General features: G+C 69.9%; 3 protein-coding genes across 12 annotated transcripts in view; 1 reads left to right on the top strand and 2 right to left on the bottom strand.

The window, feature by feature from the left end:
- Window positions 1-260: 260 nt before the first annotated feature.
- ATP5F1D (ATP synthase F1 subunit delta) lies at window positions 261-2,721 on the bottom strand. The gene is made up of 4 exons (XM_044753709.2): window positions 2,581-2,721; window positions 1,394-1,547; window positions 847-935; window positions 261-717 (listed from the first exon to the last, which is right to left on the bottom strand). Exons 1-4 carry the CDS (start codon window positions 2,719-2,721, stop codon window positions 595-597), a joined length of 507 nt encoding a protein of 168 aa, XP_044609644.2. The 3' UTR covers window positions 261-594.
- Window positions 2,722-5,173: 2,452 nt separating this feature from the next.
- Window positions 5,174-13,955, top strand: CBARP (CACN subunit beta associated regulatory protein). 4 transcript variants are annotated; one of them, XM_070491053.1, is made up of 10 exons: window positions 5,174-5,413; window positions 7,085-7,201; window positions 7,280-7,419; window positions 7,620-7,684; window positions 8,020-8,164; window positions 8,354-8,525; window positions 8,749-8,886; window positions 9,087-9,279; window positions 10,463-10,646; window positions 11,570-13,955. In XM_070491053.1, exons 2-10 carry the CDS (start codon window positions 7,106-7,108, stop codon window positions 12,645-12,647), a joined length of 2,211 nt encoding a protein of 736 aa, XP_070347154.1. In that variant the 5' UTR covers window positions 5,174-5,413; window positions 7,085-7,105; the 3' UTR covers window positions 12,648-13,955. The 4 variants fall into 4 exon arrangements, with proteins under 4 accessions (XP_070347154.1, XP_070347153.1, XP_070347155.1 ...); XM_070491052.1 differs by lacking the exon at window positions 5,174-5,413 and adding an exon at window positions 6,047-6,180; XM_070491054.1 differs by lacking the exon at window positions 5,174-5,413 and adding an exon at window positions 6,221-6,335.
- Window positions 13,905-20,620, bottom strand: part of STK11 (serine/threonine kinase 11) — a 19,479-nt gene continuing 12,763 nt past the window's right edge. For 4 of the 7 annotated variants that reach the window (XM_044753637.2, XM_014845674.3, XM_070491056.1 and 1 more), the window contains exons 6-10: window positions 20,388-20,515; window positions 18,049-18,106; window positions 17,563-17,756; window positions 15,079-15,296; window positions 13,905-14,425 (exon numbers count right to left, since the gene is read on the bottom strand). In XM_044753637.2, coding sequence (XP_044609572.1) covers window positions 14,174-14,425; window positions 15,079-15,296; window positions 17,563-17,756; window positions 18,049-18,106; window positions 20,388-20,515 — 850 coding nt within the window. In that variant the 3' untranslated portion in view covers window positions 13,905-14,173. Of the gene's footprint in view, window positions 14,426-15,078; window positions 15,302-15,327; window positions 17,194-17,562; window positions 17,757-18,048; window positions 18,107-20,387; window positions 20,516-20,620 lie in introns of those variants that run through there. The other 3 variants (XM_044753639.2, XM_014845675.3, XM_014845677.3) reach the window with 2 other exon arrangements.

Here is a 20,620-nt window from a genome sequence, read left to right as displayed (position 1 = left end):
CTGGCGGGCGCCTTCACCCATCCACAGTCTCCGGTCCGGGGTGAAGGCCAGCACCCCACCACTACCCAGCCTGGCTCACTGGCTGTTACCCCGAAACCTCCAGTCCGCAGTTGACTGCAGACCCCCCAAGGACCTCCCTGGCCCCCCGAGGCTGAGCTGGCATTTACTGCCCAACCTCAGAGGGAACGCGAGGGCTGGGCAGAGACCAGGCAGGTCCCACACCCACCAGCCCCGCAGAAGACAGAAACAGCGCACACGAGGCGGGTCCCAGGTCTTTAATGGGGGCGCGGGCCGGGGCAGGCTGTCCCATGGGGCGGCCAGAGAGGAGGAGTGGTGGCGGCGGTGGGTCAGGTTGGGGGATCTTGGGAGACGGGAGGAGAGCCCCCGGGGTGACAGCCCCTCTGAGGGCAGGGCAAAGTCTCTGAGCTCACTCCCATGCCCGCCCACTTGGGCCAGGGGATGGGGCCCCGTGGGTGCTCCCGGGGCAGACGCCGGCACTGCGCTGCCCCCTGGCGGCCTCCTCTGTAAGGACGCCCCCCAGCACCCAGTCCAGCGCCAGCCTCAGGGTCCCTGCAGGCCAGGACCGCACACCGCCTACTCCAGCGCCTTCACCAGGGCCTCGTTGGCCTCGATGCGGATTTGGATCTCGGCCCTGGCGGCCTCGTCCGCCGCCCCTGACAGCTCCGACTGCGCCTTCTCCAAGTTCGCCTTGGCGGCCTGCAGGGGGTGGGTGGTGGGTAAGGGCCCAGCAGACCCGGGCCTGGCGCCCACCCCTCCCCCACCCTGGGAGCCCTCCCGCAGCTCCCGCCTGCTCAGTGCCTCAGTTTCCCCCTTGGGGACACTCACCCCAAGGTCCAACATGTCCAGCGTCACGGCCTCTTCGGCCAAGAGCTGCACTGAGGAGTCCGCGTTCACGGTGACCGAGCCGCTGCTCACTGCAAGGGGACAAGCAGGAGTGAGGGCTCCACGTCCACCTGGGACGAGGTCAGCCCTGGAACCAGGAGAGCAGCCCCACAGGGTGGCCCTGGGGCCCGGCACTGGGAGTTGACATCCAGAGAGAGCAGAGCCCCCCTTCACGCTCTAGTCCCCGAGCTGAGTCAGGGTCAGGGGTGAGGGACCCGGCTTCACACCGTGGTCCTAGGCTGGGAACAAGAAGTTGGAGCAAGGTCGCAGAGCACTTCCTCCCGCACCGGCTTCCTTCCTCCTCAAACCAGCTCCCCCATGAGGCTTTACTTCTCCTTCTGGCGCCCATTCCCCCTGCTACACGCTACTCAACCGCAGCCAAGAATGGGCCGCGCGCGGTGCCAGTGGCTGGCCTCTCACTGTGGCCTCAAGTGACACGTGGACCGACCTGCCTTGGTCTGGTTCAGCCCCCTCCTCGCACTCCACTCACCAAAGTACTTGGAGGTGGTGCCATCCTCAGCGTGGACGACCACCAGCCCCGGCCGCAGGACCTGCAGGGTGGGCACATGTGCGGCCAGGATGCCGAAGGCCCCCGTCTGCGTGGGCACGTCCACCTGCCGGACGTTGGCGCTGTTGAAGAACACCTGAGGAGGACACACGGGCAATGGGTGACTGCAGGCCGGGCCCCTGCAGCCTGGACTCAGTTTCCCTGCAGTGAAACGGGCAGGGTGGGGGGAGAACGGGGCGCTGGGGCGGGCACTCGGCTTCTGCTCTCTGGATGGCGCCCGAGACCCTCTGTCCACAAGAAAGTGGGGAAGTCAAGTCACCCCAGCCCCTTCACAGGCGCGCGCTGCGAGGGCACAAGCGGCACAGGGTGCCAACCCAGGAGGACCTGCTCTCGGGAGAGGGGCAGAGGCTCTGGACCTGCCCCGGTCCTGGGGTGTGGAGTTCCAAGTGGAAATTCCAGGACTTCGGACTCCAAACCCCATGTGGGAAGGACGAAAGACCGGGTCTGGAATGGGGGGCGGTAACCTAAGTGTTGGTAGGTTCAGATTTGAGACCACACGGGGGCAAAGCATGGGATCGGTCACCAAGAAATTAAGGAAATCAGATCCTGGACCACAGACGGGGGAGCAGAAACAGGAGCAGTGACCCCGAAGTTGGGACGCTGGATCCTGGACCACATAGCAAGTGGGAGTGGGGGGTGTGGAAAGGGAGTCAGTGACCCAGGGATGGGGTGGGAAACCTCAGATTCTAGACCACAGGGGAGAAGGGCACAGGACACAGATCAGGAATGGGGGGTTAGTGATCAGGGGGATTGGGAGATCTCATATTCGGGGCCGCACGGGGGAAGGACACAGGGGGCGAGTCCGGAATGGGCAGCAGTGACCCGGGCGGGTGGGGGGGGGGTCTCAGATTCGGGAACACACGGGGGAAGGGCACAGGGCACGGGTCCGGAACGGGGGGCGGTGACCAGCGAGGTTGGGGGTCTCAGATTCGGGACTGCACGGGGGAAGGGCACAGGGCGCGGGTCTGGAATGGGGGGCGGTGACCCTGGGGCTGGGGGCTCGGATCCCGGACCACACGGGCAGGGGTGGGGGGACGAGGGTCCGGGTCCCGGGTCCGGAAAAGGGGCGGCGGCCATGGCGGGGCCCCGAGCCCGGCCGGCGTCCGAACCTGCGTTGGGGAGGCGAAAGTGAAGGACATCTGTCCCGGGCCCGCGGCGGGGGCCGGGGCGGCGGCAGCCTCAGCGTAGGCGCGGGCCTGCCGCACGAGGCGGCCCAGGCCGGGGCGGCGGAGCAGCGCGGCGGGCAGCATGGCGGCGGCGGCAGCGGCGGCAGCAGCGGGCGGACTCGGACCGGACGCGGACGGCCTGGAGGGCGAGCAGGACGACGCGCGGGGACGTCTGGGAGAAGGAGTCCGGACGAGGGCGCAGCCGCGAACTACGACTCCCGGCGGGCCGCGCGCGACGCTGACGACGACGACGACGCGGCATGCTGGGGGTTGTAGTTTCCTTCCGGCTCCCAGCCTGGTGGTCTGGTGGGAGGTCGGTTAGACGGTTCTGCATGGGGAGAACCAGCAGCCTGTGCGGAGGAGACACTTGAGTTGAATGCAGAATCTTGGGGGGCGCTCATTGCATGCCAGGCCCTGGAGAGACCTGCATCAGGGAAATGTCAAGATTCCTGCTCTGGTTTTGGGTGGTGGGGGCGCTTAACGGACATTCGAAGTAATAAGTAAGCAAATCCTATAGCCTATTAGGAAGTGACAAATAGTCCTAGAAAAAAGAAGCATAGCGGAGGGACGGGACGGGGCACGCTGCGATGAAGCAGGTGCAGGCGCCCCGGGACGCGCATCCCAGGCGGAGTCCGGTCCACCCCGGCCAAGCGCCGGGCGGAGCGGGCATGGCTCGGCTGCAGCCCCCGCGAGTGCCGGCAGAGGGCGCCCCGCGCCCGGGGATGCGCTCGCCGCGGCCCCGCCCGGCCCCCGCCCCCGCGCGCCGCTGACGCAGGTGCGCGTGCGCGGGCGGCCTGGGGCTCTGCTGACGTCACCGCGGCCCGCGCAGCCTCGCTCGCGGCGCTGACGTCACCGCCCCGCCCCCGCGCGCACGCAGGTCGGCGTGCCGGGCCGGGCCCCCGCCCCCACCTCGGGCTCCGGGAAACGGGGAGCGCGGGCTGCGCGGGGCGGGGCGCACGGGGCTCACCTGGCGGCGGCGGGGTGGGGGGGCGCAGGTGCTGTGCGGCGGCCCCCCGACCCCAGGGCCGCGTGCGCCCCAGCTCCCCGCCCGGCCCCGAGGCGCTGGCCGCGCTCCTGCCTCCCAGCACGCGGCCGCCCAAGGAGGCCCGGGCCTGGCGCGCAGACCCCCGCCCGCTCGGCGCCGGCCCCGTGAGGGGCGCTCGGGGCGTGAGCCCCAATGCCCTCGGCGTCCTGGTCCGGGGGGCGCGGGAAGCCCCCACTCGAGCTCCTGGGCGTGCGTCCTGGGCGCAGCCCCGGACCCCTATGGAGGCGTCAAACCCATGCGTTGGCCGGCTTCTCTCGCATCCCCGTTCCAAGGTGGTTCTTCGAGTCCCAAGCCGGGAGTCACCCTGCAATTCGGTGGACCCACCCAGCTCGGCCACTGCTGCTGCCATCACTGGCTTGGGTGGCTCCGGTCGCCTGGCCTGGCCTGGCCTCACCACCATGTTCTGCCCCGGCTGGGAACCACAGATGGTTTCCTGTGCTCCCTCCGACGCGTTGATCTTCTGCAAACACACTTTGCTACCTCAGGGTCTTTGCACATGCAGTTCCCGCCTGCTCAAAGCCGGCTTTCCTGGGTGTTTATCCACTCAGCTGCCCCTTGCCATCCTTTAGAAGTGTCACCTGTGCGGCTGCCCTTGGAGCTCACCGTGTAGGGGGAGGCAGGGGTCAGTAGGGACATAACTCACACGAGCGTGTAACATAGACAACGTGCAGGGCCACGAAGAGAAGCAAAGTGCATGGCGGGGGATGGCGGGCAGCTGCCCGGTTGGCAAAGGCAGCCAAGAAAAGACGCCAGAGACTTTGCCATTTGGGACAGAGTTGAAGGAGGCAAGGGAGGGAATCGAGGCGGGGTAGGGAAAGAGCCGACCCGGCTCAGCACCTGCAGGCGCAAAGGCCCTGAGGTTGAACTGGGCCTCGGGCATTCGCTGAGCAGTGTTGGCTTTCACTAGCGGAGAAAGGGGTGCCGTTTGGGGGTGTTGAGCACAGGGCCAGGCCGACTGGGAGGGACCTGGACCAGGCTGGTGGCAGGATGGTGGCCTAAGCATCTCGAAGGACGAGGCACGATCGTCCAAGAGGAAGAAGGGGCAGCAGCTTTGGGGGTTGACAGGGCGTGCGGTTTCTGCCGGGAACCTAGTCCTCATGTCAGCCGGCGCGGGGAGGGCCCTGGCGGCACTCAACACAGCTTGTGTGCTGTTATCTTTGCCCGTCCCAAAAAGGCAGGGCGCATGGCCCGACGCCCTGCGCTGTGCACCCTGGGGACCCCTGGATTGGGCGAAGCGTAGGAGGGGTCGTCAGCGCACCCCAGGACCCCGGGCTGGGGGTGTCGTGCATCCCAGAACGCGCGCTCGTGCCCCGGCCCCGGGGGACCGGGAAGGGTCGGGAGTCGTGCCTCGGGGGCCGGGGGCGGAGATTCAGCCGCCGCGGGAGAGGGCGGCTCCACGTGGGGAGGGGGCGCCCCGGAGCGCAGGCTCCGCCCCCCGCCCGCGCCGGAAGGGAAGGGGAGGCGGTGGCCGGCGCCGAGCGAGCCAGACGCAGCGGCGAGCGCAGTGGGGGCGGCCGGCCGGGGACCCGGCAGCACCGAGCGGGTCCGAGCGGGCTCGCCGCCAACGCGGTCACGTGCGCGGCCCCTCCCCTCGCGCCCGCCTCCCCCGCGCGCCGCGCTCTCCATTCATAAATTCTCCGCCCGCTCCGCGGCCACCGGGCGCCGGAGCCAGCCGGGAGCGCCGCGCCGCCGCCCGCCCGCCGCCCATGGGCCGCGCGCCCTGGCGCTGAGGTAGGCGCGGCGGGCCCGGGGCTGCAGCGGGGCGGGCGGGGGGCGGCCCGGGGCGCGCGGCGGGGAGCGCGGTCGGCTCCGGGACCCTCTCTGGCTCGGGACCCCCGGCCTCGCCCCGCGAGGCGGCGAGGCCGGAGGCAGCGAGCGGAAGAGGCGAGGCGGGCGTGGGGGCCAACTCGCGGGGCTCAGCATCCCCCTTCGGCGGCCGGGAGAGAGACCCCCCGCCCACGCCCTCCCCGGGCCTCAGTTTCCCCGCCGTGAGATCCAGCCAGGGCGATGGCGTCTCCGCCTCCTGGCTTAGCCCGAGGTCGCGATGCGCCCGGAGGCGGGCTCTCCGCCTCTCCTCGCTCGCCATCCCCGCCCCCGGGCCGGTTGGGGCCGCGCGGTTGGGCGCGGTGGCGAGCTCGCTCTGGGAGCCGAGGGAGGCCTCGCTGGATCGGGGGCCGGCCCGTGGGGAACCTCCGCCCTCGGCTGCCGTCCCCGCCCACCCCCAAGAGCCCACCTCTCTTCCTGCTCGGTGTCCTGCCATCTTTCCTGCTCGCCTGTCATCGTCCCTGCTTCCTCCCCTGCAGCCTGTACTCGTTTCCCGACCTACATATGCGCGCCTCCTCCCCGCGAGGATCCGGGGTAGCCGCGGCCAGCCCCTGACCCGGAGCGCTGAGGACACTTGGCTTTCGCCGGGAGCGCCCCCCCCTTCTCTGGGCCTCAGTTTGCCCCGCTGTCGAGTGGGGTCAAAGCCCGAAAGCGTTGGGGACGCTGCAGCCTGTGTACGGGCTTTCCCTTTCCCCCGGGAAGGACCGCGCGCGCGCCCCGCCGACGCAGGGCTGGTGGTCGCCCCGGCCCCGCGCTCTGTTCCCGGAGACTCCGGAGCGCCCCCCGGGCCTTCCCGCCGCGAGGAGCCGGGCTCCGGGGAGGCGCTCAGGTGCAGCGTCCCGGGAGCCCCTCCCCGAGGGCCGAGCCCCTGCCCGGCCTCCGTTCCCCCGGCGGAAGGCAGGCGCGGAGGCCGGCCGCGCTGGGCACCGGCGGGGAGGCGGCGCAGCCATCTTGCGCCCGGGGCGGCCCGCCGTCCTGCAGGAGGCCTCCCCCCTCCCCTCCCCTCGCCCTCCCTCCCCCATCCCCTCCCCCCGGCTCCCTGGCAACCCGCCCCCCCCAGCTCGGCCCGCCGCTCGTCGCCATGGGAACCGGATTCTTCAGGGCTGGGAACAGATGCGCCTTCTTTGGCCTCTCCGCTCCCACTAGCACTCGGCGGAGGGGGGATCTTTACCTCCCGGAGTCGTGACCGTGACCCGGGATCAGGGCGCTCCGCCCCGCCGCCCCGCCCGCGGGGGGCGGCCCCAGGGACGCCCCTGGTCCCCGCAGGCCTGAGCTGACGGCCTCAGTTTCCCCACTCCTCCCTGGGGCGCTTCCCCTTTCCTGGGCAGGGCTCTGGGCCCGCGCTACCTTGCTGGGCCGGCCCCACCGGCTGGGGAGGCAGTTGACGTGCATGCACCTCCCCCCTTTACAGATGGGGAGACGGAGGCCCCGGCGCTCGGCGCTGACCTGAGGGGGGCTGCGTCGGGGCTCCCCCCGATCTGTTCGCCAGCCACTGCCCTGGGTGGGCTCCCGCTCCTGGGGAGGCCGTAGGGGGCGCGGGACGGAGGAGCTGGAGCTGAGCAAGCCTTGCCCCTCCAGGCCCCTCCTCCGAGCCTGGAAATGCAGCCCACAGCCACCATGGCCACGGCCGCCACCACCACGGCCACCACTGCTGCCCTGACCACGACGTGGGACAACACCACCAGCCGCCCCACTGTGAGTGAGGGGGATGGGGTGGGCGGGTGGGGAGGCCTGAGCCCCCGCCCTGCCCTGCCCTGACCCTGCCGCCCGCAGGCGGAGCCCGACCCCATCCGGGACAACTATGTGCTGCTGGTGGTGGTGATGTCACTGTTCGTTGGGGGCACGCTGGTGGTGCTGTCGGGCGTGCTGCTCCTGTGCAAGCGCTGCTGGGAGGTCCACCGGCGCCTCAACAGGTGCGGGCCCCGCCCCCCGCCGCCTGGGGGGGAGGGGCCTGCGTGCTGGAGCAGCAGGTGCACACCCGTGCGAGTGCAACGGGTGTGTACACGCTTGGGAGGACGGGTGGGACACGAGCAGGTGGGCTTCTGGGAGCTCAGACCCGTGGGCGGTGCCACCTGGGTCCTGGCGCCCACCGGCTCTCCTGCTGTCCCCCCAGAGCGGTGGAGGAAGCAGAGAAGACCACCACCACCTACCTGGACAATGGCACTCACCCAGCCCCAGGTGAGGCACCGTCCAGGCCCCACCCCGCCTGCCTGCCCAGCCTCCCGTCCACCCTTAGCCGCCCGCCCGCCCCCCTCGGGCCGCCTGACCACCTGTGTCTGTCTGTCTCCCCCACCAGACTGGGCGCAGCTCGATTCCGACTCATCTCTGTTTCCTTAACGCCCACGCGTAGGTGCGCACAGGCGCGTGCTGAGCGAGCGAGTGAGTGTGTGAGCGGATGAGCGAGTGCCCACCCCCACCCCTCCCGTCCCCGGCGGTCCGTCCCCGACCCAGCCCCCAGCAGCCCGCCCGGCGCGGCCCGCCCGGGGCCCACCCTCTCTTGGCTCTCCTCGCAGACCCTGACTTCAGGGGGGAGGACCCCGAGGGCCAGGATGCCGAGACGGAGCGCTTCCTGTCCACCGGCTCCACCGGCCGCCGCGTGTCCTTCAACGAGGCCGCCCTGTTTGAGCAGAGCCGGAAGACACATGACAAGGGCCGCCGGTGAGGGGGTGCGGGGGCACGGGGGCTGAGTGCCACCCCAGATGGGGCTCACGGGCGGGCTGGCCTCTGCCGGGGGCCCGGTCCTGCCCTGCCCCTGAGACCTGGCACGGGACGATGGGGCCGGGGAGAGTGGGGGGCCGTGGCTGGGGGATGGGCCCGTCCGAGGTGACGGTGGCGTGCTGGGCGCAGGTACACCCTGACGGAGGGGGACTTCCACCACCTCAAGAACGCCCGGCTCACCCACCTGCACCTGCCACCCCTCAAGATCGTCACCATCCACGAGTGTGACTCGGGCGAGGCCAGTGCAGCTGCCACCCTCCACCCCACGGCCACCCCCAAGGCCAGCCTCGCCATATTCCAGGTGAGATGGGGGGCTCACCGGGCCGGCCACCCCAGCCCACCCCTGTCCCCACCGGGTGGGTGGCCCCTTTCCCTCGGTCCCGCCGGCTGTGGTCCTCATCTTAGGGCGGGGAGGGGGCCCGGCTGGGGGGCACCACGGGCAGCCGGGCCTAGCATGCCCCCTCACCCACCCGTGCTCTTTGACCTGTCACTGCTTCCTCCCCCACCCCGGCTCTGTCCCACAGCCCCCGGGGAAGGCCCTCACTGGCCGCTCCGTGGGCCCCAGCTCCGCCCTGCCAGGTGACCCCTACAACTCCGCCGTGGGCCCTGCCGACTTCGAGATCAGCCCCTCGGTGTCCAGCGACTCTGGGGAAGGCCCCTCGGTGAGCCCCCTTCCCTGTCCTGGTCCCCAGGCTTAGGGTCGCCCCCTGCTCACCCCACCCCCTGGAGTGACGGGAGGTGGCGCTGGGAAGCTAGCCAGCCAAAGCTGCCCCGATAATGCCAAGCCGTGGCCCAGGCTGGGCCGGCCCTGGGGCAGCAGGCAGGGGCCTGCGTGCCTGAGACTGGCCCTCTTCCCTCCCAGCTGGACTCGGGTGCCAGGGGCGCCAAGCCCGCGGGGCCGGGGGCGGCAGCGGGGCCTGGGGAGGCCAGCCCAGTCCTGCAGTTCTTTACCCGCCTGCGGCGCCATGCCAGCCTAGACGGGGCCAGCCCCTACTTCAAGGTCAAGAAGTGGAAGCTGGAGCCCAGCCAGCGGGCATCCAGTCTGGACACGAGAGGTGAGCGACGGCCCCTGGTGGGGAGCGAGGCCGGAGGGCGCGGCCCTGCAGCAGGGATGGGACAGCTCACTTCTCCTGGGGCCCAGCGCCTGCCCTGTGCTGGCCGGCGGGCATCTTGCCCAGGGTCTGGTCTCGGCTGGTCGGGCCACACGCTGCGCCCCAGGCTCAACTTGTATGAGGCGGCAGACAGAAGCGCATCTTGGCGTTGTGGTCAGACAGCCCGTCGGCCGCGGCAGCGTGGAAGCAGCCGGCAACGGCGTGTAAACGTGGGGCCGTGTACCAACAGCACTTGATTACAACAGGTTGGGGTCCGCTTGACCCGTGGGCCCCAGTGTGCCCCAGTGTGGGCTAACGACAGTAGCCCTGCAATTCTGCAAACCTCTGGCCACGGGGCTGCTTCATCTTCAGCCCCCGGCAGGGCCGTGCGTGGGGAGGGAGGTGGCTGCCTGAGCGGTGGGCACCGACAGCCGTAACCCACTCAAGGGACCCAGTGGGGCCAGGCTGCAGGGGGCCGCCTGTGGGGCAGGTGACTGGTCTCCGAGCCGGGAGAGGGGATGAAAACAGATGGCGAGTGGCCATTGACCTCGCTCCACTGCTGGGGCCCGGCTCCTTCCGGCACAGGGCGGGCAGTCAGCTCTGGCTGGGGCGCTCCTGGCCAGGGAGGGGAGGCCTGTCGCCTGCCTTGTGGGAGCCAGGATGGAGCCTGCGATTCCTAAGGCTGATTATAGTCAGATGCAGACGCAGAAGTACCCAGAACCTGTTTGCGGGGTGTCTGTCCTCCCCACCCAGGCTCTTCCCAGGCCTCCGTCCCAGGGTCCTGGCCGCTGGCCAGGGGACCCACGGCGTGGGTGGTGCTGGCAGTAGAGCGACTCTCCTCTCCCCCTCACTGGCCCCCCAGGAGCCTGTCCCTGCCTCTCCCATGACTTCTGGCTTCTGCCACTGGGCGTCCAGGGCAAGGCCCTGCTCCTCCAGCCACACCTGTCTGCCAAGGCCACTGTGGGCAGCTTGGTACCTCACTCCAACTCACTCATTTGCCCAGGCCTCTGAGCTCCTTGGTTCTGGCCCTTCTGCTCTCTGTGCCTCGGTTTCTCCATCCACACAGCAGGGTGCACAGGCACCTGGCTAAGCCCGGGGCTGGGAGGGCCCTAGCGGGCTGACTGCTGGCCGGCCTTCCTCCGCACAGGCTCCCCAAAGCGGCACCACTTCCAGCGGCAGCGGGCAGCCAGCGAGAGCACGGAGCAGGAGGACGCAGATGCCCCCCCAGTGGATTTCATCCAGTACATCGCCAGCGCGGGCGACGCCGTGACCTTCCCGCCCCCCCGCCCCTTTCTGGCCAGCCCCACCAGCCCGCCCCCCACTCTTGGCAGGTATTTTTCAGTAGATAGAAGTGTTAGGGCTGGACCCGTGGGCTCCCGCCCTACCCCCTTCCCCCTAGGAGGCCCAGGGAGCGCCCACCCCGCCCTGCAGACAGGCGGTTTCGTCCCTCCGGCTCCACCGTCCCCCCCAGAGGCTGCCTGGCTGGGGCCACCTCTCCAGCACGGACCAGAGGCGGCGGCAGGGGGAGACTGGGTAAGGGTAGGGGGGCCCGGGATGGCCCCAGGGTCCCTAAGGCCGGATGCCTCCCCAGCAGGGCCACTGGGGGTGTGTGCCCAGCAGGGTCCTGCCGCTTCCTGGTGGGGTCCACGTTCTAAAGGGCTGTGCCGTGGCCCCAGGTCCCCTCCTGCCTGCCCCTGCTCTTGAGGTCTGGACAGCCCCTTCTCGGAAACTGCTGTCATCACTTTTGCTAGCAGCCCGCTCCCCGCCCCCCAGCCCAAGGGCAACTGTTCTGAAGCTGTGGGCCCACGTCAGTGGGGTGGGGCACTTCAGCCTTCTGTGTATGGTCTGCCTGGTTCCTTATCCATCCAAGATGGGGCATGAAATGAACCTCAACTTGGACTCCATGTGGTCCAGTCCTCCCAGGCCACCTCCTCCCACGCTGAGACGGCTCCCAAGGAGAGGTTAACCCTGGCCTCAGGGGCCAGCCACCTCAGCGCCAGCCTGTGTTTCCCTTAGACACCTTAAGACACGCCCTAGTTGAAAAGCAGGTGCCACGAGGGTTCAAAGTTTATCCAAAAACCATCTCCTGCAAAAAAAGACAGCATTTTAAAAAACTTATCACAAGGCCGAGTCAAGCCCGGAGAGTTTCCACCCGTGCCCACCCTCCCCGACCCAGAGGCGGGGTGGCCGCGGAGCAGATGCGGGGGGGGGGGACGCGCGCACAGCCTTCTGATGGCCGCCGCCTGGCTTGCAGGTTAGAGGCGGCGGAGGAGGCGGGCGCCGCGGGAGGAGCGAGCCCCGAGTCCCCACCGGAGTGCGGCGGCGGCGGCGCGGGGCCTGAGCAGCAGCAGCAGCAGCAGCTGGAGTCGGATGGCGAGCGGGACGCGGGGCCAGAGCAGACCCAGACCATCTACCACGACATCTGGAGCCTCCGCGCCTCGCTCGAGCTGCACGCGGCCGCCGCCTCGGACCACAGCAGCAGCGGCAACGACCGCGACTCCGTGCGCAGCGGCGACAGCTCGGGCTCCGGGGGCGCCGCGCCCGCCTTCCCGCCGCCCTCGCCGCCGCCCACGCCGCGGCCTGCGGACGGCGAGGCGGGCGGGCCGCGCAAGCTGCTGCAGATGGACAGCGGCTACGCCAGCATCGAGGGCCGCGGCGCGGGCGACGACGGGCCGCCCAGCGCCTCCGAGAAGCGCTCCTCCTTCACCAGCGCCGGCCGCGTGGCCACAGTGGGCAGCAGCTTCGAGGTGGCCCCGACCTCCGCCCCCGAGGCGCCCCCGGAGGCGCCCGCCCGGCCCCGCAGCCCGCGCGCCTGGCCCCGCCGCGCCCCGCGCCGCGACTACAGCATCGACGAGAAGACGGACGCGCTCTTCCACGAGTTCCTGCGCCACGACCCGCACTTCGACGACGCGCCCCCCGCCGCCGCGCGCCACCGCGCACGCGCGCATCCGCACGCGCGCAAACAGTGGACGCAGCGCGGCCGGCAGCACAGCGACCCTGGGGCGCGCGCCGCGACCACCGGCCTGCCTGGCGCCGACCCCCGGCCCACGCGCGCGCCCCTGCGCCGCGGAGACAGCGTCGACTGCCCGCCCGACGGCCGCGCGGACGACCCGGCCGCCTCTGCCGCCCCCGCCATCCCCGCCATCGAGGAGGAGCCCGGCGGCGGCTGCCCAGGCTCAGGCCTGTGCGCCACGCCCCCGGGCGCGCTGCTGGACAAACTGGCGGCGGGCCTGGAAGACAGACTCTTCCTGCCGCGCCTCGTGCAACCCGTCGCCGCGGTCCCCGCGCTGGCCGCCGCCGCGCCCACGTCCCCCGACCACAGCCCGGCCTAAGCCCCGCGCCCTGCGCCCACTTCTCAGCTTCGCCGACGCCGCGCGGGGCCCCCGCGGCGGGACACACCTGGGGCACGACGCCCGGCGCACGTGCGCTGGGACCCCGGTGGCGGGGCCCTGCGCATGCGCGCGCTGTCCCGGACGCCCGTGCCCGCCCAGATGCGCAGGCGCACATCCTCGCGACGAGGTCGCCGCGCCGCCCCCAGGTGCGCATGCGCACAGTCCCTTCCAGGCACGAGGCTTGGTGCGTGGGGCGTGGCGAAGCTCGAGGACCCCAACTCGACTGGAGGAAGCGTGGCAGATTGCCCTTGGGCTCCTGAGGACCACGTTCAACTGCCCTTGGCCCCAGACAGCGGCCTCTGGATGGTGGCCGGGGCCACCGTGTGCACCGCACTACGTCTCAAGCACACAGACACAGGAGGCGCATGCGCAGGGCCTGCACCCGCAAGGGCCAGACCAGTCCGAGGGCGCGAGGCGCATGCGCAGAGCGGCCCTCCCAGGGCCAACTGAGCCTCGACGTGCGTGTGGTCTGCACGCGCTGGAGTCCACGAGGAGTCCCGCGGGGCGCTGAGCATCCGCGAGGAGCGCGCCGGCCGCCGGGTGGGAGGTTGGCTGGAGGCCGTGGCTGCCAGCCCCCCAAAGCCCCGGAGCCATTTACCTCACCGCGGCGCGTGCTCGCGGCAGTCCGCGCCCCCTCCGAGCAATAACCGTGCCCGCCGCCGCCCCGCCCGCCCGCCCGCCCGCGCCCCCGCGCCCGCCCTCCGCATGCGAGCGGGCCGCCGTCCAAAGAGCCGCCGGCCCCGAGACTCACACAACCCAGCGGCCGGTTCAAGTTTCCCAAGCTTTATTTATTGCCAAAAGATGGGGCGGCACCGCCCGCCCGAGCTCCGCGCCGTCTGTCCGTCCGTCGTGTCCCATTCTCTGGTTGGTTATAAATGTCACTGCGCACGCTGGCTTGCTCCGGCTCTTCTCTGGGGACCCGGGAGCGCGCAGCCTCGGGGGAAGAGGGCCGGGGTCCTGCCGGCAGGCCCTGGGGCGGAGCTTCGGGGGGCCGGGTCGCCCGGGAGGGCAGCAGGCCGGGCGTGCCCAAAGGCAGCCCCGCGGCGGAGGCCCAGCTGCCACCGCGCCACCGGCCAAGCCTGCAGGCCGCGGCCAGCCGGGCTGTGGGTCACAGGGTCCCCCAGGCGCAGACTCAGCGCCCGCCTGACGGCGCGCCCTGCCATCCGGCGATTCCCAAATACCCCTCACAACCACAACTCAAATCCACCTGTTTTATTTTTTCTTAAAAAAGAAAAAAAAAAGGAAAAAGGAACCAAACGAAAACGAGGTGGCCGCTGGCTCCCCGGGCGCTGGGCATGCATCCCGGTGGACAGGCCTGCTCTTTGCCTGGCTCCGGCGGGGCTGGGTGCGTCGGAACACATCACTCGGCCCGAGGCACTCCGTGGCCCCTCGGAGAAGGGGGGCGGCGGGAACCAGTAGTCTGGACGTAAAGTGCGTGGCGAGGCTTCCAGGCCCCCGCCGGGCCCTCACCCTCCTCCCGGCCGGGGGAGGGGCTCAGCACAGGATTGCAAAGTCAACGTGGGCCGTGTCCATTGGCTGCGAGGGAGGGCCAGACCCCAGTCCCTGCTGTCCCCCAGCGCCGCCCTCCAGCACCCCTGGATTCCCGAGGTGGTCCCCAGGGAGAGCATGACGGCCTTCCTAGGCGGCGGGCCAGCAGCTGGCGGGAAGACTGAGGAGGACCTGGGCCTTGGCACCTGGCTGGGGCTCCTGGAGACAGGCTGCAGGTGGGGACAAAAGGGGGTCACTCCTGCACTGGCAACGCGCTCTGCATCCCTGGGTGGCAGGCCTCGCCCTGGGGCCCACGAGTCGCACAGGGAACTGAGGCCCAGTCACGAAGGGCTGTAGAGGATCCCGAGAGGCCAGGGAAGGCTGCACTGACTCGAAGGCCACCCTGTCGGTCTCCCTCCCGCGGCCAGCAGAGGCCTCCCTCCAAGCTCAGCGCGGCGGGCGCCTAGGGGCTGCTCCAGGAGCGGGGATGCGGCGGGCAGGGCGGCAGCCTCAGGCCCTCCAGACCCTCTGGGGCCCAATTCCCTCTCCTGAACAGCGGCAGGCAGAGGTGGGAGGACACCGCCCCCCCTCCCCCACCCCCCAGCCCACCCCAGCCCTTCTGGCCTCCTCGCCTCCTGCCTCCATCACCACTGCCTCCACCCCTGTCCAGCACCATCCCACCCTGAAGCTGCCCTGAGCTGGGGAGGGTGAGCCCCTCGGTTCTGCAGGACAGGCTGCTGGTGTGAGGGGCCCCGCCCTCTGGCCGAGTGGCCAGTGTCCTACAGAAAGTGACCTCCTCCACTCTTAACCCAGACCCCGACGGCAGCGAGCACAAACCCAGCTGTGGCGGGCAGCCCTTGCCACCAGCCCCGCGGCATCTCACCTGCGGGCGCACAGCCGCACTCACTGCTGCTTGCAGGCCGACAGCCGGCGGATCTTGCTGCTGGCAGAGCAGGCCTTGCGGGCAGGGTTGGAGGCAGCACTGGCGCGGCGCTCCGCCTTCGATTTGGTGCTCAGCTGGGCCGACTCCGTGCCGTTCATGCACAGGGCCTTGGGCAGGCCCCGGCTCTGTCCGTTCTGACCGGCCTCCTCCTCTGGGACCTGTCCTAGGAGGGAGAGGGCAAGCGGGCTGACCCCAGGCCTGAGCCCAACGCCCCCAGGCCGCCCTGCTCCTGGGGCTCCGCCACCACCTGTCCACCCTCCCAGGGCCTGTCTGCAGGGCCCTCACAGGGAGAGGCAGAGCTGGCCAGCCAGGGCGGGGGCCCAGCCCATGCTGCCTGTCTGTCAGGGTGAGCTGGGGTCTGCATCAGGGGCCTGGGCTGCCCTGCTCACCCTCCGCCCACCACACGGTGAAGGACCAGGGTCCCAGGGCGCCCTGAGCCCCAGCTTCTCACCTGTGCAGAGGCCTGACCTCATTGGGCCCCATGGGATGCAGGCAGGGCTGGGCTGGGGCCGGGGTGTGAGACTCGAGTCTCCCGAAAAGCCCAGCTCGGCTCCCACACGGGCGCGGGACGAAGAGACCGGCGCCTGGGGCCCACCGTGCCCCGTCCTGGGCCGGCTGCCTGTGCTCACTGGCATCTCAGGGCCTCGGGCCAAGACTGCACGCCTGCCAAGCTCTGTGGCCCCTCTGAGGGGCGGGGAGGGGTGCAGGGAGCGTGGCCACCGCCTCCAGCCCATCTCTGTGACTCGAGACCCTCGCTGCACCCAGGGTGTCAGGTGCCTGCCTCGGCAGCTTCTTGAACTTGCTGCGAGCCTGCCCGCATGCACACAAGAAGCGTTGCTCAGGGCTCCCAATGGAGTGAATGCGCGGCGGGTCGGCGCCCTGCTCTGAAGGGGGAGGGCATGGGGCCCAGCTGCCCTCAGCAGACAGTGCAGGAGAGGGCAGCCATTGGCAGGGGTCTGCCCCACTCGCCCCCAAGGCTCGGGGCTGTTGGCCACCGACCACGCTCACCCCGGCCCAGGCCCAGCTCTCGGGGGTGGCGGCAGGACCCTGGTGGGGACAGTGGGGGGCGAGCAGCTGAGAGCCTCTGCGTGCCCACACAGCGGAGACCAGAGTGAAGGTCCAGGCCCCACCATGGCCCGGGCCGACCTGCGTGCAGGTTAGAAACACGGCTGCCTGACCTCGCAGTGGGACTGTCCCACTTCTGGCACAGGGGACGTTCCCAGCTGGGAAACGTGGCTCAGACCCGGAGAGCCCTCTCAGGTGAGCCCTCCATCACGGGGCTGCAACAACGGCAGCCCTGGCCTCTCACGGGCCAAGGGACGCCCGTGAGCCAGGGACGGCGTGCGATCGGTGGCTGGTGAGGCCCTGGGGATCCAGTAGGGTCCTCGCTTGGCCTTACCAGGACAGCAGCCCCCCTGCCAGCGACAGTCACACCAGCACCTGTGGCAGAGCCCCCGTGCTTCTGAAAGACAGGATGCCTCATTCCTGCTCTGTGGAGGGGACAGAGGCTCCAGGAGGCCTTGAACCCACGACTGGACTGTGGCCATAGTGACTCTGGGCCCGGGACACCAGCTCCCAGCTGACCCTGCAGCCGACTATGATTGAGCCACAGACCCTGAGCGTGCCCCCCCAGAGTGGGATGCGGAGACGCTGGCATCTGCCACAGACAGCTGTGTGCCCAGTGTCGTGGCCCAGGGGCCCACTGCCCGTGGGACATCCCACACACCACCCCTTCCCACAGCAGGAGCCTGCAGCCGCCACGAGCAGGGGAGCAGAGGAAGCGTCACCACACACTCGCGGGGCAGACCTTTATGACGCTGGGCCAGCCCCGGAACAGAGGAACCACCACGCCTCGGGGTAGGGCGTGGGGCAGGGGGAGGCCTGCGGAGGCGCCAGCGGGCCTCAAGGGCGAGGCAGAGCGGGCAGGGAGCTATACTATAGCCTCGAGCTCCTCCACGCCCCTGGCCTCAGCCTCCTCTCCAGAAAGTTCTGAGCACGGGCTCTTCCATGCGCCCGCCTCCTCTCTAAGCCCTGCCTCAGACGCCTCCTCGCCACCTGGGGAAGCAAGGCCAGGGCGTCAGGGCGGGCAGCCGCCACCGCGAGGGCCACCGGACCCTCGGAGCCATCAGGGGGCCGCCCCCATCTCACACCACGCGTGGGACATGGGCGCACTCCCCAGGACGCAAGGGCCAGCCCTGGGCGGCCTCCACCCTCCAGGTCCCCACCTGCGCCTGTGGGGGAGGGGGTGCCAGCCCTGCCCCTGGCCAACCGTGCCCCCTCGGCAGCCCCTTGTTGTCAGCGTTGGGCCCGGGGTTGACACTGGTGTGAACGGACCTGCCCCAAGGGCTCAGGGACGTCAGGGATGTAGGCTCTGCCACCACCGCAGGTGGACGTCGAGGCCGGGGTGCAAAGCCGCTGACTCACCGGGCACCGTGAAGTCCTGAGTGTAGATGATGTCATCCTCGACGTCAAAGAGGTCCTCGTCCGCGTCGGCAGCGCAGCCGTGCAGGTCCTCCAAGTACGGCACCACCGTCATGCCGCGCCAGCGGTCCTTGCAGTCCGCGCTAGGCGGGATGGGCACTGGCTCCTCAGCTGGTGGGTGCTTCTTCCGGAACCAGCTGCAGAATCAGCAAGTCAGGCCGGCCAGGGACTCACCCAGCCCCCTACCTGGGCCCCGTCCTCTGGACCGGGGCGCCTGCGGACCCCAGGGCCCAACCATCTTCCTACTGCGGAACAGGCGCAGGCAGGGAGGGAGGCGCAGAGACGAGACAGCACAGGCCCTGCACCCCAGACCGTCCCGCTCCCACTGCCACGGCCTGCCAGGCTGTCCAGGCCCCAACATGGGAGTGTGGCCAGCGCTGAGCTGGCCCCTGCACCGGCCCCTCCTGTGCTGGGACGGGCACCCCTCACCTGTGCTGCCGGATCTGCTGTATGGAGAACCTCTTGGCCGGCTCGTACTCCAGCATCCCTGATGGGGAGACCGGCACGGGGAGGGGCGGGTCAGCACCAGGCAAACAGCCCCAGCCCGCCTGTGCCCAGAGGACCCCAGGGAGCAGGGACCGGTACATATGACCAGAACCCTGAGCTCAGAGTGCTCTGAGGGGCCCCCACCCAGGGCCTGGCCTCTACAAGAAAGGCTGGCCAGAGCGCTGGGGTGCGAGGGCAAAGACGCTGAGCCTGTGGGTGTGTGAACACAGGGCACATGGGCCCACGGCTCTGTCACCACTCGAGGGGCCGTCCAGGCCCCAAGGTGCATGCAGCCTCATGGTGGGACACAACAAAGCCTGGGACGACGCTGGAGGACAGACTATTCCCACCCAAGGATGCCACACTGTGCACACGCCCCAGGGAGATGAAGCTCGTGGGGCCTCTGCGGGCGCCTGGTCATTCCGGCCAGGACCCTGAGGCCCGAGACGGCAGCAGGAGAGAATCAGAGGCTGCCAGGGTGATGCTGCGGGTGCTCCTGCAAGGGTCCTCACCCAGCACCGGGGCAGGTCCCCCAGGACACTCGGAGGGGCGAGTCCCCCCAGGCTGGCTGGGGCGGCACTGGCCTGAGGCGCAAGCCCACACGCAGGGCTGCGAGGCACACTGGAGCCCGCAGTCCCGGCTCCGACCGCCTCCTGTGGGCAGGCAGAGCAGCTGCCAGCCATGCCTCACACATCACGCGGAGGAGAGGGCGCCGCAGCTCCTGGAGCGCTGAATACTGCGTGCAGGAAGGCGGCTTTGTTCCCAGGAAGCCAGCAGCAATTTTGGGATCTGGGCTCAAAGGGCAGAAGGTCTGAGGGGTGCAGGAGGGGAGGAAAGATCGGGGCCGTGGCCTCGCTGCTAGGGGCGGGGAGGGGCCCCCGGCTCTGAGTGCCAAGTTCTCAGGCCGGCAGTGCCAAAGCAGCTCGGGAGGCGGCCCACCCACCCTGGCCGAGGAAGAGCCTGCACGCAGCACTGGCTGCGCAGAGGCCTGAGGCAGACCCCACTGCTGCCCGGGGGAGTCGAGACCACCAGACCAGCCAGCTCGGCCTCAGGGAAACGTCGAGAGGAAGCGAGGACTTGCCCTACCGTATCTGGGGACAGAGACAGGGACGCCCTTGGCCGTCCCTCAGCCCCATGTGGGGCCAACTCAAGGCTCAACGACAGCACGGGCTGTGATGACCCTCGTCTCAGACGTGAGTAAAGACAGCTTCACTTAGAAGAACGCCAACCACCCAGGGCCTGGAGGGGCGAGGAGCCCAGCACGACCTCTGTCACCACCCTGCAAAGCGAGACCCGGGAACGGACAGCCCTCAGGGGCAGGGGGCGGGGGAGGCTCCAAGCCCCCCTGAGCACGGGGGTCCTGTCCAGTCGGGACAGGGAGAAGGCCGGTCTGAGGGAGCCGGCTGGGCCGCAGCTCCCGTGGAAACAGGCCGGGCTGCTTCCCACGCTCCAAGAATAACCAGGCTGCCTGCCCAGCGCCCGGCTACCTGTCTTGAGGGTCCCGGGGCAGCTACCAACGCAGGCCTGGGCGAGGAGGAGGTGGAGGTACTCGCTCAGAGGACTGGGCCACACGGGCCGCCGAGCACTGGAGATGAGCCCAACTGTAGCTTTATTTCACTTGAATTTCAACTCAAACGTGAGACCAGCTTGACTTGTTATCAGGAAACTGAGATGTGTCTGCAGCTACTTGGGACCAGGAACCCACTTCTTCAGCTGCCAGTTACACGAGCCCAGATGCTGAGCACTGCCCGGTACAAACCTGGAGAGGCCCCACCTGGACAGGGCGCATCTGGACAGGCCCCACCTGGGATGGGCCCCACCTGGGCAGGCCCCAAGCCTGGACTAGCCACACCTAGAAAGACCATTGGCATGGACAGACAGTGCCACCTGCTGCACAGCCCAGGAAATGCAGCAGGAAGAGACCTGTGGGACCAGACCCATGGCAGCAGGAAACCTTGACCCAGCAGGTGGGCTGGGGTCCAGGCTGCTGTTTCCCTCCGGGGGAAGTGGGGTCAGACAAGGTGGAACAAAGGTCCAAAGTAAGCGTTGGAGCCCAAGGGGGCCAGCGAGCCCTTTCCCGACTCAGCCCCGTGGGGTTGGCCCTCCACAGCTGCTCCCCACCCCTGCAGAGCAGGGACACGCCAGAGGGACGGGGGCTGCACTGAGGAGACCCAGCTCTCGAGAGGCCAGTGATTGGCAGAAAAACCGCAGGACGCCCATCACTCACTGGCAGCCACCCCCCTCCACCCCCAGGGCATGGCAGTCGTGTCTGAGGGCCTCACCTCTCAGCAGGTCCGAGAGCGGAGGGCCGCAGTCGCCCGGGATGGTGTAGTCCCCCTTCCCGATGTTCTCAAACAACTTGTAGATGTTGTCCCCTTCGAACGGGTACAGGCCCGTCGTGATGTTGTAGCTTCGCCCGGGCGAGGAGAGAGAGTGGTCGGTGGGGGCTTCTCCCGCAGCCCCGGCCTAGAACCAGCCTTAGCCACCCTAACCCGTGAGGCTCGTGTCGGGGGGC

This window comes from Equus asinus, chromosome 20 (assembly GCF_041296235.1).
Source record: "Equus asinus isolate D_3611 breed Donkey chromosome 20, EquAss-T2T_v2, whole genome shotgun sequence".
NCBI classification, from domain to species: Eukaryota; Metazoa; Chordata; class Mammalia; order Perissodactyla; family Equidae; genus Equus; species Equus asinus.
Note: the sequence above shows the minus strand (reverse complement) of the source record. Positions and strands in the feature narration are given on the sequence as shown.

What these genes read in the sequence shown, in the direction of transcription:
- ATP5F1D (XM_044753709.2), bottom strand. Translation starts at nt 2,721, where the DNA reads ATGCTGCCCGCCGCGCTGCTCCGCCGCCCCGGCCTGGGCCGCCTCGTG. An exon ending in CACCACCTCCAAGTACTTTG is followed by an intron (nt 936 to 1,393) that starts GTGAGTGGAGTG and finishes GTCCCCTTGCAG; the next exon opens with TGAGCAGCGGCTCGGTCACC. An exon ending in TGGACATGTTGGACCTTGGG is followed by an intron (nt 718 to 846) that starts GTGAGTGTCCCC and finishes CACCCCCTGCAG; the next exon opens with GCCGCCAAGGCGAACTTGGA.
- CBARP (XM_070491053.1), top strand. Translation starts at nt 7,106, where the DNA reads ATGCAGCCCACAGCCACCATGGCCACGGCCGCCACCACCACGGCCACC. An exon ending in ACACATGACAAGGGCCGCCG is followed by an intron (nt 8,165 to 8,353) that starts GTGAGGGGGTGC and finishes TGCTGGGCGCAG; the next exon opens with GTACACCCTGACGGAGGGGG. An exon ending in ATCCAGTCTGGACACGAGAG is followed by an intron (nt 9,280 to 10,462) that starts GTGAGCGACGGC and finishes TCCTCCGCACAG; the next exon opens with GCTCCCCAAAGCGGCACCAC.